The sequence below is a fragment of the Urocitellus parryii genome, chromosome 9 (assembly GCF_045843805.1).
Source record: "Urocitellus parryii isolate mUroPar1 chromosome 9, mUroPar1.hap1, whole genome shotgun sequence".
NCBI lineage: Eukaryota > Metazoa > Chordata > Mammalia > Rodentia > Sciuridae > Urocitellus > Urocitellus parryii.
In genome coordinates this window covers 115,806,136-115,825,326 of record NC_135539.1, presented here as the reverse complement: position 1 = coordinate 115,825,326, position 19,191 = coordinate 115,806,136, and the positions used below count along the sequence as shown (strand labels likewise).

Below are 19,191 nucleotides of genomic sequence, written 5' to 3'. Positions count from 1 at the left end.
CAGCAGGGCGGTGGGTTTGGCTACTGTCTGAGAGTTACAGATCTCTTCCACCTTCTGGGCCTGGAACCAGCCTCCTTCCCCTCACAGAGTCTTGCCCAAACTGGGAGGGGTGGTGTCGGGCTCTGGTTGGAGACAGCCCCTTGCTCTTTGCTGCTGTCTGCTTGAAATTCTGCCCTTGCCCGCCTGCCAGCAGGGCAGGAAAGGGCTTGGTGGGGGCGTGGCTCCTCCTCCTGCAGCCTCCCAATCTTCCCTCTGCAGACATCCTTGGGATGAGGCCCCCAGTCCTGTTGGTCCTGCTCCTCTGGCTCCCGGGCTTTCTGGCTGAGGTAAAGCGGGCATGGGGGGCACACCCAGCAAGTGGGCCCCTGTTGTCCAGGGCACGTCTAGGTCTCCACCTCTCAGCAGAGCCCACAGCTGGTCTGCATTAGGCGAGGAGGAAGGCTACTCCTTCCCACTCGGGCCAGCATGGAGGACAGATCACTCCAGCTGCCAGGCTGCCTCCCACACCTTGGGCGAGTCTCCAGGGGATGCCCCTCTGCAGTGTGTAGGGGGGTGTCAGACAGGTGGGGAGCCTGCTCTCTGATCCCGGCTCTGTCCCCCACTAGCTTTCCCAGAGGCCATCGATCCGGAGGCCTCTGCCCATCTCCTCTCCTCTCCTTTCTACAGGAAGACCCATGCCACATCTTGGAAGGGAGCCCAGATGGGGAGGGTAGAGGTAGGTGTCTGTGGTGTAGGAGGGGGCTCTGGGGGCAAGGTGGGAGGGTGAAGGGATGATTTTTCCACATGGGGCCTTGACCCCCCGCTTTCTGCCTTCCCTCCTTCCTTGGGGCCTAAGGGTGCTGGGAGACTCTGAGTGTACCCCTTTCCCCAGGTCCACCCCTGAGCGTGAACATCAGCAGTCAGGGCAGCCCTCCCAGCCTCCTTCTGAGCTGGGCGCCGACCCAGCCAGGTGGGCTTGGACATGTTCTCCACCTCACAAGCCTGAGTTCTCCTGATGGGCAGCAGCTCCAGGCCCACACCAATGAATCCAGCTTTGAGTTCCAGAACCTGGTGCCCGGGAGTCTCTACCAGCTGGAAGTGACTGCCCTGCGACCCTGTGGAAAGAATGTCACCATCACCCTCGTAGCCCGCACGGGTATGGGACCTACAGGCTGAGGGGGGGGGGTGTCCTTTCCTGGGGTGGAAACAGGAGGTGGCTGCCCTGGAGGGCTGGCTGGGGACAGGAAACCAAAAGAGACAACTTCTCACAGGACCCAGTCTGGCACAGGGACCCATTTAGAAGCACTTACAAGCAGAAACACCTCAAGACCTTTGGCTCTGACCCCAATGGTGCTTCTTTCCACCTCTGATGCAGCCCCATCAATTGTCCATGGACTGCAGCTCCATGGCTCTGGGAGCCCAGCCAGCCTGGAGGCCTCGTGGGAAGATGCCCCGGGGGAGCAGGATGGTTATCAACTTCTCCTCTACCACCTGGAATCCCATACAGTGGCACATAATGTCTCTGTGTCCCCGGAAACCTCGTCCTACAATTTTGGCAACCTCTTGCCAGGTAGCGAGTATGTTTTGGAGGTTACCACCTGGGCTGGCAATCTCCAAGCGAAGACCAGCATGCACCAGTGGACAGGTGAGGTGGGCACCTGGGTGAGGCCCCGTGTGGCAGCCAGTCTGGGAATAACAGTCCAGTGCCTTGTAGGCAGCCATGCCCCAGAGGCTGGGCCTCTGGGACCCCTAGTGCCCAAGCTGGTGCCAGCATCCCGCTCTGGGATCCTTCCTCAAGCCTGGCTTTGCTCTACTGTCCTTCCTGCAGAACCCGTGCCTCCAGGTCACCTGGTGCTGCATGCCCTGGACACCTGTGCCCTGCAAGCCTCCTGGAACAGCTCCGAGGGGGCTGCCTGGCTCCACCTAGTGCTCAAAGACCTCCTAGGTGGCTCCAATCTGACTGTAGTGGTCACACGTGGCGTCTCCAATCACACCTTCCTCCACCTGTCTCCGGGCACAGCCTATGAATTGACACTTAGTGCTGCTGCTGGGCCTCATCAGGCCATGGGACCCAGTGCCACTGAGTGCACCTGTGAGTACCTGGGGGATTGAGGAGGGATATAGCAGAGACTGCTCAGTTCTTCTCCTCGGGTCAAGTAGCCAGAGTACAGCTGGCAGGGGAGCTGGGAGCTGGGAGGCTTGGAGCCTACACCCGTCCTGTTGACTGGTGGTCGGTTGCCCACCTGAGATGATGGCAGTGGAAATAACAGTTATCATCAGTTGAGCCCCTCTGGGGTGGACTCTGTGCTTGGCACTTTCTCTGTGTAGTTTTATTTAATCGTCCATGAAGCCATATGTAGGTCTCCTTACCCCGTGTTACCACAGAGGGAACTAAGCTGCAGAGAGAGAAAGTACCCAAGGTCACAGTGTGTAAGAGCTGACCTCACCCTGGGCAGCATGCCTCATTTGCACTCTGAGAGGTGCTGTTGCACCTTGGTGAAGAGTAGGGGAACCAGACTGCCTGGGTTCTGAGTTTTGTCTCTGCTGCCTGCTGGCTGCACATCTCTGGATGACTTCCTCACCTTATTTTATTTATTTTATTTTACAGTCCTGGGGATCAAACTCAGGGCCTTGTGCATGCTAAGCAAGTGCTCTACCTCTGAGTAGCTCTACCACCCCCGGCCTTTTAAAATTTTTATTTTGAGACAAGCTAAGCTGTCTGTAAGCTGCCAAAGCTGGCCTTGAACTTGCAATCCTCCTGCCTCAGCCTCCCAAATAGCTGGGATTACAAATCTGTGCCACCATGCTCAGTTCATGTCTGTTTGTTTACTTATTTATGTATTTATATATTTATGCATGTTTGGGATTAAACCCAGAGTCTTGTGCATGCTAGGCAAATGCTCTACCACTGAGCTATATCCCCAGTGCAGTTTCTTTTCTGTTTTTTAAAAAATATTTATATTTTTAGTTGTAGTTGGACACAATGCCTTTATTTTATTTATTTTTTATGTGATGCTGAGGATTGAACCCAGGGCCTTGCATGTGCTAGGCGAGCGCTCTACCACTGAGCCACAACCCCAGCCCCCCGAGTGCACAGTTTCTATATCTTTTAAAGGTAGTGAGTATCCTCCTCCAGGTGTCAAGAGGATTGAGTGTGAGGTTCTGTGTGCAGAGGCCTCAGGACTGTGTTGGCAGACACACATTGGATCATATGATGTGCTCTTATTTTGCTGTTATTGCTGTCCATGGCCAGATGGTGGCTGCCAGATCCTGGTATTCATCCAGATTGTGGCAAATGGGGCTGCCAACATCTGGATGAGATGAGGCCCAGGGTGCATAGAAGCAGCTGGTATAGAGAGAGTGGGGCTTTTCTCACCCATTGCTTAGGTCTTCAGGAGTATTTGCCCCTATCTCCGCAGATCCCTCTGCCCCACTGGACCTGGTGCTGACTCCTGTGCCCCCCCAGCTCTGGGCAAGCTGGAAGGCAGGGCTGGGTGCCCGGGATGGCTATGTGCTGAAGTTAAGCGGGCCAGTGGAGAAGAATACCTCTCTGGGCCCTGAGGCCTGCAATGCTACATTCTCAGGGCCCCTCCCCTCAGGACACTATGCTCTAGAGCTGAAGGTTCTGGCTGGGTCCTATGATGCCTGGGCCCAGGCCAGTGCCTGGCTTGATGGTGAGTCTGGATTGGGGGAATAAGGGTGGGGTCCTGCCCAGAGCCACCTGCTTTAAGAGGCAGGTGGATCCTCATTCTCTGCGACCGGCCTCCTCTCCAGATTCTACAGACCAGCCCAGGAAGGACCATGGGGCCAAGTTGCAGCTGGAAGGGTTGGAAGCCAGCAGGGAGCCTGGGCGGCGGGCACTGCTCTATGCCAATGATGTCCCAGGCCTACTGGGAAACATCTCCGTGCCCTCTGGTGCCACCCACGTCACCTTCTATGGCCTGGTCCCTGGGGCACAGTACCGTGTGGATATTGCCTCATCCCTGGGAGTCATCACCCAGAGCCTCATGGGCCGCACAAGTGAGTGCCAACTGCTGTGTCCCCTGGGACTGGGGCCAGGGGGCCTTGGCTTGGCGAGGGAAGTCAGGTAGGGGAGTGGCTCATGAGAGCTGTGCAGGAGGCATCACAGGGCCAGTGACACATATGACTCCCTCCCCAACACCTTTCAGGTCCCCTGATACCACAGTCACTGGAGGTCATCAGCAAGAACAGCCCATCTGACCTGACTATTGGCTGGGCCTTGGCACCAGGGCAGTGGGATGGCTACAAGGTCACTTGGCACCAGAAGGGCAGCCAGAGGTCACTGGGAAACCTTGATTTGGGCCCAGATAATTCCAGTGTGACTCTGAAGGGTCTGGTCCCTGGCTTCTGCTACACAGTGTCAGTATGGGCCTGGGCAGGGAACGTCAGCTCCAGCGTCCAAAGGATTCACTCCTGTACCCGTGAGTTCCAGCTTAGCCTCTGGGTGGCAGCTGGGGGCCTGGTTTCCTTTGCTCCCGGGCCTTCTGTATGTCATATTATTGACTTAGAGGGCCACTAGTCAAAGGCAGGCCTTCCCTGAATCTATTTGCAAATGTTTCCTACCTCCTACCATTTGGTCAGCTAGCCACTCACCCATCACACACCCTTTTATCACCACCACTCTGCCATCCTTCCGTACAATCAACATTGATTAACATGTCCCATTTCCTAGATATGGATTTAGGTGCTGAGGCTAAGCATGGGAACAAAACAGTCTAGAAAGGACAATTGACAGATGGCGTATATGTCTATAATGCAGGTGGTTTTATAGGCTGAATTATAAATGTAAATGTGTTGGTAGGAATATGCATGCTGTATTAACTCAAACTGTACAAAACTACATTCTTATAGGCCCAAATGGCGACTGTTGGGAATTTTATGTGGTTCCATCTGACTTCTGGACTCAGAGAAGGGACACTTGCTTCAGGAGTCAGGACAAGGTTCCCAGAGGAGAGTGAGCTGAGAGGCCTGAGGGGCTGGGTAGGAGGGGCGGAGGACTTCAGCAGGAAGCTAAGCATGTACCAAGGCCCACAGGTCAGAGACGGACAGACAGACAGACAGACAGACAGACAGACTGAGACGTTGCCGGAACTGAGCATCCCTGGATACGCTGGAGAACAAAGACTCTGAGGCATGGAGGAGGCTGGGTGTGGAGCTGGGCGCTGGCGGAAGCAGAGTGAACCAGACACCTCCCCTGGAGCCAGGGTGTGGCGAGGGCACAGGTGTCTTTGCAAGAGGTTTTTCTAGGAAGAAAAAGAGCAGGCTTTGAGCCCTGTGAAATTGGAGTGTTAGGATGGGATGCTCGGGAGCTTGTTTGGGGAAAGAGAGGGGGGATTCTGATGATTTCAAATCTCTTTCTTCTTGTCCTCTCAGTCCCTGTTCCTCCTGCCAACTTGAACCTGGGCTTTGCTGCCCAGCCTCCGGCTCTGAGGGCTTCTTGGAGTCCCCCACCAGGTGGCAGGGATGGCTTCCGGCTGCGGCTTTACAGCCTGGGGCCCCTAGCTCTGAAAAGCGAGGAGACCCTGGCCCCAGAGGCCCAGAACTTCTCCTGGGCTCAGCTGTCCCCAGGCTCCAAGTTCCTGGTGCAGGTGGCCACCCTGTGTGGTCCAGAGGAGAGCAGCAGTGCCAATGCCACAGCATGGACCCGTGAGTGCCCCCGGTGTGGTCTTCCCCTGCCTCTACCCTTGGGGGTCCCCCTCCCTGCCCCAGTCTTCCTCTTTCCATGAGGGCCGCCATCACTGTCTTTAGATTCCTCCCAAGAACGGTGAGACCTCAGGCAGGCTGGGAGGAGCTGGAGGGAAGTCTGGCCTGGGAGTCAGGAGACCTGAGTTCTAGCTGGGGCTCCACCCCGAGAGTAAGCTCAGCCCTCCCTGAGCCTCAGTGTCCCCAACTGACAAAGTGACTGGGCTGGACTCAAGTGACTCCAATCCTGGGCTCAGGCTCTGAGGGTAGAAGGGCACTGACTGGGCCTCTACACACCCACCTGTCCATCCATGTAAAAGTCTTTAAAAGCCCCTTCTGCAGGGACTAGGCAAAGGCCTGTGAGTCAACTGTCACGCAGCCCAGTCTGCCTCTGACTGAGGGGGTGGCTGCAGGGAGGGTATTGATTAATTCAGCTGTCCAGCCCAGCTGAGCTTGTACCCTGCCACCTGGGACCAATGGCAGAGGAGAGTCATGATCCCGATGCCCTGAACCTGTATCTTGGCTCTTGGTTGTTCCTTAATTGAGCCAAGCAGAGAGGAAACTTCTGGGGCAGGAGAAGCCAGATATTTGACTTAGATTCTTCTTTCCTGTCCATCACCCTATACCTTGTGCTCCCTGCAGCTCCTCTTGCCCCTCTTCTGGTCAACGTGACCAGTGAAGGCCCCACCAAGCTCCAGGCATCCTGGGTCCATGCTTCTGGGAACTGGGACAGCTACCAAGTGACCGTGTACCAAGGAGGTACCCATGTAGCCACTGGCTTCGTGGGAGCTGAGGCGAACAGCACAAGCCTCTCGTCTCTGACTCCGGGCACTAAGTACGAGGTGGAGATTGCCTCGTGGGCTGGGCCTCTTCGCACCGCAGCAGCCAATGTCTCCGGTTGGACCTGTAAGTGGAGCCTGGGAAGGTCAGCGACAGAGGAGAAGAGGGCAGGGCTGCCTCTGAGACCCCCTGCTCCTCCCTCAGTGGCACGTTAGCTGTCCATTAGTCCCACCTCTACACAGAAGGCCCCTGCATGGGGTCAGTGAGTCCAGGCATCATTCAGGGGTGTCTCAGGACTAGGCCATGGGGTCTGATTGGCCTGCTCTCTCTCCTTCCCTCCACAGCCCCGCTCATGCCCAGTGAGTTGTTGGTGTCCATGCAGGCGGGCAGTGCTGTGGTCAACCTGGCCTGGGTCAGCAGCCCCTTGGGGCAGGGAACCTGCCATGCCCAACTCTCAGAAGCTGGGCACCTCTCCTGGAAGGAGCCTTTGGAACTAGGCCAAGCCCGCCTCATGCTGAGGGGTCTCACCCCGGGACGCAACTTCTCCCTGTCAGTGCGGTGCCAGGCGGGGCCTCTCCAGGCCTCCACTCACCCTGTGGTACTGCCAGTTGGTAAGTGGCTGTCTGCTGGGGGAGGGTGAAGTGCCCTGACCGGCAGGTCCAATCCAGCCCATTGCCCATCTCTTGGAGCCACCTGCTCCTTCTGGTGGCTATTGTGACCACCTCTGCCTTGGGTTATGCCCCCTATCCAGAGAGGCAGGGATGAAGACAAGTTGTCTCTCCACGTGGTTGAGGTCCCTTTCACAAACATAAATGTCCAGACCCTTCGTGCCTGCTGATTTTGGCAGCCCCCACCCAGATGCCACCCTCTTGGGGGACACGGACACCCACACAAGGCAGAGCCCTTGGTTCCTACAGAGCCTGGCCCTGTGGAGGACGTGAGGTGCCAGACTGAGGCCGCCCACCTGGTCCTGAACTGGACGATGCCCGCTGGGGACGTGGACGCCTGTCTGGTGGTGGCGGAGCAGCTGGCTGCGGGAGGGAGCACTCACCTCGTGTTCCAGGCCCACACCTCCGAGGACGCACTGCTGTTGCCCCGCCTGGAGCCCGCCACTTCCTACCGCCTCAGCCTCACCACGCTGGGCAGGAACGGGCTGTGGAGTCGGACGGTCACCCTGGTGTGCGCCACTTCTGCGGAGGGTAGGCACTTTCCACCGCCTCTGGTGCCACCTCTGCTTCCCTAGTCCCCCTCTACCACTGCCCAGCTAGGGTTGTCACTTGGCTGGCCTGGCTACCTAGGGCTCTCCCTGTCCCCAGGCCCCAATAATTTCCTCTCGCCCTGATCTTGAGCCTCACACAGTGGCACCCAGCCATCTTCCACTTACGTCTTCTTCCGTAAGCCGTTTGTTGGCAGGCGAGGTAGGAGGTGCTGGGGACAGTGAGGCATGGTCATTAACCCTATAGACTGGTGGTGACGTGCCGAGTCAGGGCCTCACTTCCCTCCTCTCCACCTTCAGTCTGGCATCCCCCAGAGTTGGCTGTGGCCCCCAAGCTGGAGCCTGAGACAGGAATGGGGGTGAAGATCACACCAGGCATGTTTGGCAAGGATGATGGACAGATTCAGTGGTATGGTGTCATTGCCACCACCAACATGACACGTGAGTCTAATGCTTAGGAGGGGTCGGGAGACCCTGGTGATTGACTAGCAGTGGGTAGGAAGGTCCAGGGGTTGAGGCTGGTAAGATGAACTCTCTCAGGATAGGGTTTGAGGTTGGGTTTTGAGTGGGGAACAAGCTGGAGATTTGGGGTAGTCCCCTTGTGGTGGGGAGCCAGGCTCCAACCCTCTGCCCACTTTCCTCTGCACCTTCCACATTCCTTCCCCAGTGGCCCGCCCTCCCCAGGAAGCCATCAACCACACGTGGTACGACCACTACTACAGAGGATACGACTCCTACCTGGCCATCTTGCTCCCCAACCCCTTCTACCCAGGACCCTGGGCTGTGCCGAGCTCCTGGACAGTGCCCATGGGTACAGAGGACTGTGGCCAGACCCAGGAGATATGTAATGGGCCACTCAAACCAAGCTCCCAGTACAGGTGAGAGCTAAGTCTGCGGGGTGGGTGGGGCGGAGGGGAGGAGCCTGTGTAAGTTTCATTTATGGGTTGTTTACATAGTCTTTCAAACACAGATCTCTGCAAAGAGGATCAACAGCTCTTTTGATGGGTTTCCTGGTAGGCCAGGAAAAGAAGGGAACACCCATCCATTATATGGGTCTTTTCCCAAAAAGAAATGGGGGATGGATTGGGTTTGGGTTGCCAGGGCAATTCCAAGGATATCCAGGTGCCTGTTTCTAGAGCTGCTTTTTGCTCTTGAAACAGGGTGAGGAAGATGGAAGAGTGGCGGGAGATGGCCTGCTTTAGGACGCCAGGTGGCGGGAGGGAGGAAGTTCTCCCTAACTGAACAATCCACTGCTCCTGGCCTCGTTTCCTGGGAGGGATTTCACCTCATTTTCCTGCCCCTCCCCAATAAAAAGTCCTGCTTCTCTGTCCCAGGTTCAGTATTGCTGCCTTTACCAGGTTCGGCCCTCAGGACACCACTATCTCCTTCTCGGCCTTCTCAGGTAGGTGGGCACCTGGCTGGGGCTCCAGCAGGACCCTGAAGACGGGGAGTGCCAGGACCCCGCTGGAGGCTCATCCTCAATCTGTGGGGAGGGACTGAGCTTAGGTTCCTGGGAGATCCCGTGGTGCCTAGCAGAATTGGAGACCCAGAGCCAATCAAGTGCAGTGGGCTCCAGATGTGGCCTGGGTGACCTGGGAGCAGGTGGAAGGAGGCAGGTGCATGTCAACAACAACAGCACTGTCCTGCACTGTCCCCCTGCAGCCGGCTGCTCCTGGGCTGGTATTTTCCCATAGGAACACAAGATGAGCCTCTGATACCAGCATCATTTAGAATCTCCTAGTAACTACGTTAAAAAAGTAAAAAAAGATACAATTAATTTTAGTAACATTTACTACAAGCCAAAATATCTCAAATAATATTGTTTCAACTTATCAATAATAAAATTACTCAGATATTTTACATTCTTTTTTTCTTACTGCGTCTTTAAACTCCCCTGCACATCCCACACATTGGGCCAGTCTACATTGGAGCAGCCACACAGCAAGGGCTCAATAGCCACATAGGACAGTGTGGTTCTAGAAGGTCCAGCAAGATGCTTTATAGGGTGCAGGGAGGGGAAGTAGGGTCTTTGTTTTTTTTCCCCTGGGCTGGTTTGCTGGGCATCCTGTTTTTTAAGACAGCCAGCTCTGGCCTTGGTTTGGCATCAGGGACTTCTAGGATTATAGAAAATTGTCACTGCATGTTCCATTTGACAGTCCCAAGTCCAGGAAAGACTGACACAGTTCTGCAGTGTCAGTGGGACAAGGCTGCCATGTTCCGTCTTTCCTTCTACAGAGCCCCGGGCCAGCATCTCCCCAATGAAAGTGCCCCTGCTTGTCCTGGTGGGCACGGTGGCGGGCTGTGCTCTCACTATCTGTGCTGTGTTGGGCCTGCTGTGCCGGCGGCGGGCAAAGGGACAGAGGTGAGCAGAAGGGAAGGAGGGGGCTGGAAGAACTCTGTGACCAGCGAGGGCCACCAGGGCCTGGGCCTGGGGCTGCCTCCCACATGCACCATATCACATGCAGCTTCCCGATGTAATCCCTCAATCTCTCTCTTCCTCTCTCTCCCTCCTTCAGGGCAGAGAAGGATGGGTTTTCCCATGAGCTGATGCCCTACAGCCTACGGTGAGTACGCTTCCCAAGGATGGGGGAATGGTGACATGCCAGGGCCACCCAGGCAGCCTGCTCCTCTGTTTCACCCCAGACAGGGGCTCCAAGTCTCTGCTAGACTCCCATTTGTGCCCTCTTCTTCCTTTTCCTCCAGACTCACTGAGTCAGGGCTTTCCAGGAAAATAGGACCCCGGGGTGGGGGTGGGGTGGAGGGTGGAGGAGGCGGCTGGGGAGGGTGGTTTAAGAGAGAGAGAGATTTATTTAAAGAATCAGCTCATGTGATTGTGGAGGCTTGGTGGGTCTAAAACCTGGCCAAGGGCGATAGCTCATACCTGTAATCCCAGTGACTGGGGAAGGTGAGGCAAGGGTTTTTCAAGTTCAAGTCCAACCTGGGCAGCTAGGGAGACCCTGTCTGAAAATATAAAAAAAGACTAAGGTCTAGCTCAGTGGTAAGGCAACTCTGGGTTCAATCCCCAGCACCAAACAACAAACAACAAACAAACAAACAAACAAAAACAAAGCAAAAACCAAAATCTTACGGGGTAGGTCAGCAGGACAGACGCAGGGAGGCCAGCAGGGGCCGCCTGGGAGAGTGGCTTCTCACTCAGGGGATGTCATTCTTTGTTCTATTGGATCTTCAACTGGTTGGATAAGGTCACCCACATTTGGAGGAGTAATCTGCTTTATTCAAAGTCAGCCAACTTACGTGTGTATTTATTTAAAACAAATAAACAAAAAAACACACCTTCACAGCAATATCCAGAATTACCTTTGACCCAGTGGCTGGGCACTGTGGCCCAACCACGTTGACAAATTAACCATCACATTTACCTACTCCAGTCCGTCCCGCTTTCTGACGACCATGTGGATCATGTCAGGTCGAATCTCTTCTCATATTGACTTCCTGTTGGATTGGCATTAGTTGAGCACTGGGCTGTGTACAGATCCCTCTTCAGGGCCTGCAAGGGTGTCTAAAAGACTCGTGTGCATTCATGTGTAGTTTCTGTCCCCTTCCCCCTCCCCTCCCATTCCCTTTCCCCAAATTTCCACACTGGCAGTGTGCAGCCCAGGCTGAGCATTGGAGGAACTTTCTGGAAAGGCTGCTCTACACCTGGGGCAGAGCTCAGGGTCTACAATTCCACCAGGCCCCCCTTGCGCCCTGTAGTCAGACCGTGCAGCCAGTTCTATTTCTGTCACCCGGGGAGGGAAAGCAGGACTGCATGCCTAAGACTGGGGGCTCACTCCATTCTTCTCCCACCAGGCGGACCCACCGGCCCATCCCTATCCACAGCTTCCGCCAGAGCTTTGAGGCCAAGAGTGCCCATGCACATGAGGCTTTCTTTCAGGAGTTTGAGGTAAGACCTGCATTGCCCTCAGCCTCAGGGGAGGGAGGACCCTGGGGCATTGAGGCTGGTGGGGGGCCTGCCTCCTGGTGTCCCACTCAGCACCCCTGCCCGCTCCTGTTGGGCGAGGAGATGATCGGTTTCATCATCCAGTGCCTGCCCCTCATCTCTGCAGGAGCTGAAGGAGGTGGGCAGGGAGCAGCCCAGACTGGAGGCTGAACACCCTGCCAACACCACCAAGAACCGGTACCCGCATGTGCTCCCATGTGAGTGCTGGGGGCAGGCTGGGGACATGGCAGAGGCAAGGGCTTGGCCTGGGGAGGAGGCTGCATGTGCCGGGTCCCTGAATAAACAGCTTTTCCTCTTTGCAGATGACCACTCCAGAGTCAGGCTGACCCCGCTGGAGGGAGAGCCCCATTCCGACTACATCAATGCCAACTTCATCCCAGTAAGGACCATCTGCGGGGCCATCGTGGGGGCATTGCTTTGCAGGATTTATTGTCCTTCCCTAGTTGTAGCAGTTTTCCAGGAAGATCACTAGCTTGTTCTTTAAGGACATGCAGCAGGTATTTTTTTGAGGGTCTACTGCATGTCAGGCTCTATGCTGGGCTCACCGGAGGCACAGTAGAGTTAGCCACCTTCAAGCCTTTGAAGGAGCACAGGTGTTGTGTGTGTGTGAATGTGTGACCTCTACCACACAGTGTGAGAAGTGCTGGAATAGGAGAACAAGCATAGTGCTCAGGGCACGTGGAAGAAGAAAAAAATTTGGTCCACCTGAGGAAGCAAGACAAGAAAGGCTTCTTAGCGGAGGGGGAATTTGATCTCTGGAAGGTTGAATAGAATTTTGATAAGAGCAAATAGAGGCAAAGTCGGGCTGGGGTTGTGTCGCAGTCATAGAGCACTCTCCAAGCACTTACAAGGCCCTGGGTTCGATCCTTAGCACCACACACAAAAATAAATAAATAAACAATCAAATAAAATAAAGATATTTAAAAAAAGAAGAAGAAGAAAAAGAGGGAAGGTCATTCTGGCTAGAAGAAGCTTCAGGGAACAACCAGGCAAGAGCACACAGGCAGTGTGTGTGTGTGTGTGTGTGTGTGTGTGTGTGTGTGTGTTGGTGGTGCTAATGCAAGGCGGGGTGGCCTGGGCACGTCAGGTACAGGGAGATGGGAAAGGGAGATTGGGCAGGATTAAGGACAATCTTGATCGTTAGACCAAGGGCTTTGGATTCTCTTTGGTGGGCAATGGGGACACGTGGAAGGCTTGTGAGCGTGGAAGAAAGGCAGAATTTGGCTTTGGGAAGGCCACTCCAGGGCTCGTAAGAAGGGTGGGCTGGGTAGACTGTTCTGGCACTCAGTGTCTGGTGACTTTGTCGTAGGCTGTTCTCTCTCCTTTGGGGTAGGGTGTGAGTGGGTGGTGGTGTCTCCAAAGTAGTCCCTCCTGGTTTGAGCTCCTGAAGTTCAACATGTTCGTGTGCTTACATATGGACACAGGGTCCTCATTCCTGGAGGTCACACATGGTCCTATCAAAAGCTGTTATTTGGTGGGGACCAAGATGTCACATGTTCCTGCCCTTCACCCCACACCTTAGGGCTACACCCACCCTCAAGAATTCATCGCCACCCAGGGACCGCTCAAGAAAACGCTGGAGGACTTTTGGAGACTGGTGTGGGAGCAGCATGTCCACATCATTGTCATGCTGACCGTGGGCATGGAGAACGGGAGGGTGAGCGTGCCCTGCAGGTTCACAGAATGGCCACCAGGTGGCACACATCCTCCTTGCAGAAACGGTCCTCTTGGGCTAGCCTCTATCAGGGTGGGTCCAATAGACTGGAGAGAGGCCAATCAGGCCTGGCGGATGGTGGGGTCCTCAGGGTTGCCTAGGATGGGGAGGTACAGGGCTGATCCAGGTATGCAAACTCCCAGCTTGACTCAGTTTCCACTGGCTTCTTGCTCTGGGCGAGAAGGGTGAAGGGGTTAGGAGGGGAACAGGGACGTAGGGCAGCCTGCCTCCTGTCCTCCATAAGCCTAGGGTGTGCTGCCTCTGTGCCCTGCTCATTGTAGCACCCTGAGACAAAGAGGCTACTGAGCTTGTCCTCTCACTGGGCTCTGAGGAAGGGCAGAAGGCTCCCAGGTCCGGGAGCTGTTCACTTTCTCAACAGAGTCCTCAGGGTCATATGAAGGTCCAGGGGTGAGGGTGCTGGAGCCCAGCTGGGGGAGGGGAGTTTCTAGAGGAGGTGGCCTCATCAGGGTGGCAAGGAACCAAACAGATGGATAGGGAAGGTTGGGAATCAGTGAAGCAGGGGGTGGCAGTAACGGGCTGAGCCCACAGCCATCTTATCCCCCCTCCACCCTCTGTCCCTAGGTGCTATGTGAACACTACTGGCCAGCCAACTCCAGCCCTGTTACCCATGGTCACATTACCATCCACCTCCTGGCTGAGGAGTCCGAGCATGAGTGGACCAAGAGGGAATTCCAGCTGCAGCATGTGAGGGCCCCAGGGGGCAGGGCAGGGCGGGGTGGGCATCAGAGCTGAGACTCCCTGAGAAGGTACCCTACTTCCTGGGCCCCCATGGACCCCTTTCTTCTAAGGATCACAGCACTTGGCTACCACCTAGGGGAATAGGTGGTTCAAGAAGGGGAAGAGAGGCAGAGGAGGTAAGGGCAGGGGTCACATGGTGAGGAAAGGGAGGTCCGAGTGAGAAGAGATCCACACCCCACGCAGCTCAGGACTCGCTGCTTACTCTGACCCTTGGTAAGTCTATGACCTCCTGGGACAAGAAAGCCAGAGACTAGAGTCACCCTGCTGCCTGGGCATCCTCTGTAGGCAGAGATAATGGAGGAGGCTGCAGGAGGACCCAAGCACTCAGGAGGCATCTACTCAGGTGGGAGGACATAACTACCACGCTTTGAGGCTGGTAATGATGTTTCAGGGCTGAGCACAGGGCCCTGGGGTTAGGAAGACAAGGAGCAATAGCAGAGTCCCTGCTCTGGCCCACCCGCTCCTCAGGAAATCCAGCAAAAACAACGGAGGATCAAGCAGATGCAGTTCACCACCTGGCCCGACCACAGCATCCCCGAGGCCCCCGGCTCCCTGCTCACCTTTGTGGAGCTGGTTCGAGAGCAGGCCAGGGTCACTCAGGGCTCCGGGCCCATCCTGGTACACTGCAGGTGAGGGGAGGTGGGAGTGCGGGGGGGAGGTGCTGCCTGGCCTGGAGTGGGGGGCAGGGCTCTGGGACTCTGGGGAGAGCTGAGGACCAGGGGGCTGTTTCCACAGTGCGGGTGTGGGCCGGACAGGCACCTTCGTGGCCCTGTCAAGGCTGCTGCAGCAGCTGGAGGAGGAGCAGATGGTAGACGTGTTCAATGCTGTGTACGCGCTGCGGCTGCACCGGCCCCTCATGATCCAGACCCCGGTGAGGGCCTCAGCGAGCTGGGCTAGGCAGCGCAGCCTGCAAGGGCGTGGGTGGGAGGGGTCCACAGGCCTGGAGAGGCCAGGAGAAGGAGCTCATAGGGAACCATAGAGGACTCTGGGGTCCTTTTTGTAAAAGGGAAGGAGAGACAGGCTCCTGCCAGCTTTGACACCGTGGGACATGGGGAGGTTCCAAAATGGCTCTCTTGTCTACCCTGCTAACATCCCTGCCTTGTGCGGGGGTTGGGGCCTGGGTGGCCTCCCTGCTGGCCCATACCCGTCCAGAGGCCTGATGCTCTCTCCCTCTGCCAGAGCCAGTACGTCTTCCTGCACAGTTGCATCATGGACAGGATTCTGGAAGGACCCTCTGACACCTCTGAGTAAGTCCAGCTCCCCTGGGCCCTGGCCGATGGGGTGTGGTTCCCTGTGCTTTCCCACCAACAGGTTCCAGCTCCTGTCATGGGTGCAGCCAGGAATTGTGGAAGCAAGAGCCGGGGAACCCGTAGTGCCTTCTCCCCACTCCCCCTACCCACAGGTGCAGGCCCATTTCAGTGAGGAACTTTGCCCAGGCATTTGCCCGGAGGGCGGCCAATGGCAATGCTGGCTTCTTGAAAGAGTACCAGGTACACTTCAGGCCAGGGAGTGGGGGACAGGCAAGGGCGGCATTCCCCTGCCCAGCCTCAGAGTGCCTGTCTCTGTCCAGCTCCTCCTGCAGGCCATTAAGGATGAGGCCAGCTCTTCAACCTCCCCTCCTGGCTACCAGCAGGACAGCACTGTCTCCTGTGAGTCTCAGTGGGAGCCCTGGGGTAGGGAGAGAGGGCAGAGGCCACCTCACCCTCACCGTCTTCCTGCAGATGATCGTTCTCAGGTGCAGTTTTCTCTGGTGGAGGAAAGCCCTTCTGACGACATGCCTGAAGCCTGGCTCTTCCCTGTGAGATGCTGGTCCTGCTGGCCTATTGCTTGCCCTCTCTGACCATTTGTGCTTCCCAGCCTGGGGATGGGGCTTTGGCGTCTCCTAGAGCCGTGGGATGGGCAGGGGACACCTCAGCCCATAAGAACCAATTGGTCGTGCTCTGCAGGGTGGGCCTTCTGGCTGTGACCACGTGGTGCTGACAGGCCCTGCGGGGCCAGAGGAACTCTGGGATCTGGTGTGGGAGCATGGGGCCCTTGTGCTGGTCTCCCTGTGCTCATCTGAGACCCAGGAGAAGGTGAGGGGGCATAGGAACAGAGGATGGGTGGCTGCAGGAGTTGGGGCAGAGCTCGGGGAATGTGTGTGACCAGAACGTGTGTGAAGACTTCAGGGAGCTGCCTGAGCAGCCCTCATTTGGTCCCAGCCACAGGAGTTCTGGCCATCGGAGAAGCAGCCCATCATTACAGACACGGTGACAGTGCACTGGGTGGCCAAGAGCAACACAGCTGGCTGGCCCTGTACTCTCTTCAGGGTTACACATGTAGGTGTGGAGGCCAAGGGGCATGGGGTGCTGGGCTAGGGGTGGGCAGTGTCCTGGCTGGCTTCCCTCTGCCCTCCTGGGCACCAGTGCTGACCATGTCTTTGCCCAGGGGGAGAGCAGGAAGGAGAGGCAGGTGCAGCAGCTGCAGCTACCGTGCTGGGAGCCTGGCCATGAGCTGCCCGCCACCACCCTGCTGCCCTTCCTGGCCGCTGTGGGTCAGTGCTGCTCCCGGGGCAAAAGCAAGAAGCCGAGCACACTGCTCAGCCACTCCAGGTGCTGTGGACACATCTTACTGAGTCCCGCTTGGATCATGGGTCTAAATGACATAGTCTTCCAATGTCCCTGTCTACTCGGAACCTTGCCCTGTCCTCGGTGACATGACAGGAATTTGTCCCCTCTCTGCCTCGGCCCAGTTGACCAATTACCTAGGGTCTTTTCCCAGTCTCTGGACCCCGGTTTGGTTTCTCCATGTGTCCTCGATCCCCGTTCCCCTGCCTTCCCCTCCAGCTACCCCATCCAACTCTAAGTCAATTGCAGCAAGGGCATGACCCAGCTGGGCATCTTCCTGGCCATGGAGCAGTTACTGCAGCAGGCAGAGACTGAAAGCACTGTGGATGTTTTTAACGTGGCCCTGCAGCAGTCACAGGCCTGTGGGCTCATGACCCCGACGCTGGTGAGAGGCAGCACAGGCTCAGACGTGGGAAGGCACTGGGAGGGTTCTGTCCCAGCTACAGGCTACCTCTAGGCGGCACCATGCATGTCACCACCAGGTGGCGCTATGGACCACTCTACTAGCCCAGATGGAGCCCTAGGGGTTAGGGGACACAGGGGACTGACCTTTCTGTATCAGGTTTGAGCCTCCTTGTTCATCTCTATCCCCAGGAGCAGTATATCTACCTCTACAACTGTCTGAATAGCGCACTGATGAATGGGAAGACCTGAGTCCAGAAGCAGCCTGTGCCCTTCCAGCCATGGAGGACCAGTCCCCGCAAGATGACCTAGGCCTGGTTTCCCTGGGCGCCTTGTTGTGAAGCAACAGAGTTGTTGAATAAAGGCCTGTAGTCAAGCCTGAGCTGAGCATTCTGTCCGTCCATCCCCTGACATGGGCTCAACACCAGGCCTTGTTGGCAAACATGGAGCAGGGATGGGAGGTGAGGCCTGGGGTCCGGCTGAGCCATGGAGGCATAGCCAGTAAGCTGTTGGCTTTTGCCCCGAAGCTCTTCTACTCCCCACTCCTCCAGGTTCCCAGTTTCCCAGTCTCCTCACACTTCAGTCTCTTCACCACTAGCATCCTGTGGTGCTCTGCCCGGGACTCACTGGAACTCACTGCGCCCCCTCCCCACCCACCTGCCCTGAATGAAGTAGGATTTGTCTGGTTCCTGACCTTCCTTCTCCTGCCATCCCTAGCCTTTACCCGCTAGAGTCTCTGCTGGCTCCTTTCCAGGGTAGAGGTTTGACAGTCCCACAGGAAGGCGGGAATCAGGGCTGACCCTCGGGCCACAGTGGCCAAGTTTTCCCTGTTCCTTTGCAGTCTCCTCTTCCTTCCCTCCACATAGGAAGGAGATGGAGGAAGAAGCAATGAGAGGAAGTGCAGAAGGGAAAAGCCAGGAGACAGGATGAGGCTGACTGTCCCAGAGTGGACTGCACACTACAGGACATGAGTGCTCTGAGCCCACACTGCCTCTGGGTCAGGATGGAGGGGTGTCTACTGCTGGACACTGATTGCCCCAGGTGGAAGGCCCTATGAGGACACAGAGAAAGCTTGAAAATCAGCACAGACCTCCCCTAAATGGAGTTAACCCCCCAACACCCCGGCCGTGGAGGAGGGTACAGTACTCTCACTGGCCAACTTGAGTTCCTAGTAATATGCAAAGGTCAGAGGTCAGAGAGGATCCTCCTCAGGCCTGGAAAGAGGAACAAAGGTAGGGATTTTTGCTCCCTTAGGAACCTTCCCAGAATGAGTTTAAACTCCTGTGGTTCCCCAGGAGGAATGAATGTAAATGCCCAAGAAATTGGCCTCTTAATGATCGTCCTCCGTTGGCAGCTGGAGGCAGCTCTGAGCTACCTAAGTCCACCTCAAGGGTCTGCCTCTGAGGCTGCAACAGGGCTCAACAATGGTTTTTCCCGTCTGGACCCCTCACACTGGATCAGTAAGAGTGGGGAGAAGCCAAGGCTGTGGATGAGTAAGACCAGAAACACAGGCCTCCCTGAGGGGGCTTTCTGCCACAGAGCAGAGGACTTCTATCTGTGGTCTTTAGAGTTACATGGTGCCATCCTCTGGCCTTCCTAAGAGCTCATCTACTTTCTGGGCCATGATCTGAATTAGAGTACTAAGATCAGAGTCTACTGGCTCTTGGCTGGCTGTAACCCCAGGAGGTTAGCAGAGAGTGGAAAGGGATCAATGAGAGGGTCCTGGGACATGGAAATGCAGGGTGGAAGGAATCAGAGCTGCCTCTGAGCTCCCATGTTTCTGGTGTACACTCTGATGTTTTGTTTTTGCAGAACTGGGGATTAAACTCAGGGTCTTGCATAAGTTAGGAAAGCACGCTACCACTGAGCTACAGCCCCAGTCTTTTATTTATTTATTTTTTTAACCAGGGTCTTGCTAAGTTGCCTAGGCAGGCCTTGAACTTGAAATTTTCCTGTCTCAACCTCTATCGTCACTGGGACTGCAGGCATCGCCACCTTGCCCAGCTCTGGAAAATACTCTGGACGGACCAGGGAAGACCTGGAGAAACTGGGAGGAGCACTGGGGCTCAGA

The 19,191-nt window shown here is 56.2% G+C and overlaps 1 protein-coding gene across 1 annotated transcript; it reads left to right on the top strand.

Moving 5' to 3' along the window:
• The first annotated feature begins 269 nt into the window (after nt 1–269).
• Nucleotides 270–17,386, top strand: LOC113188748 (receptor-type tyrosine-protein phosphatase V-like). Its single transcript, XM_026397210.2, has 33 exons — nt 270–326; nt 667–715; nt 872–1,135; nt 1,355–1,624; nt 1,808–2,071; nt 3,399–3,653; nt 3,754–3,999; nt 4,149–4,421; nt 5,374–5,646; nt 6,325–6,588; nt 6,807–7,073; nt 7,380–7,661; nt 7,979–8,119; nt 8,346–8,556; nt 9,013–9,080; nt 9,914–10,040; nt 10,195–10,242; nt 11,489–11,582; nt 11,746–11,836; nt 11,942–12,018; nt 13,162–13,296; nt 13,936–14,058; nt 14,581–14,741; nt 14,848–14,983; nt 15,292–15,359; nt 15,515–15,602; nt 15,683–15,761; nt 15,834–15,910; nt 16,059–16,187; nt 16,314–16,430; nt 16,540–16,703; nt 16,968–17,103; nt 17,313–17,386. Exons 1-33 carry the CDS (start codon nt 270–272, stop codon nt 17,370–17,372), a joined length of 5,094 nt encoding a protein of 1,697 aa, XP_026252995.2. The 3' UTR covers nt 17,373–17,386.
• The last annotated feature ends 1,805 nt before the right edge of the window (nt 17,387–19,191 follow it).

What these genes read in the sequence shown, in the direction of transcription:
- LOC113188748 (XM_026397210.2), top strand. Translation starts at nt 270, where the DNA reads ATGAGGCCCCCAGTCCTGTTGGTCCTGCTCCTCTGGCTCCCGGGCTTT. An exon ending in CCCAGATGGGGAGGGTAGAG is followed by an intron (nt 716 to 871) that starts GTAGGTGTCTGT and finishes CCCTTTCCCCAG; the next exon opens with GTCCACCCCTGAGCGTGAAC. An exon ending in CTCTCTTCAGGGTTACACAT is followed by an intron (nt 16,431 to 16,539) that starts GTAGGTGTGGAG and finishes GTCTTTGCCCAG; the next exon opens with GGGGAGAGCAGGAAGGAGAG.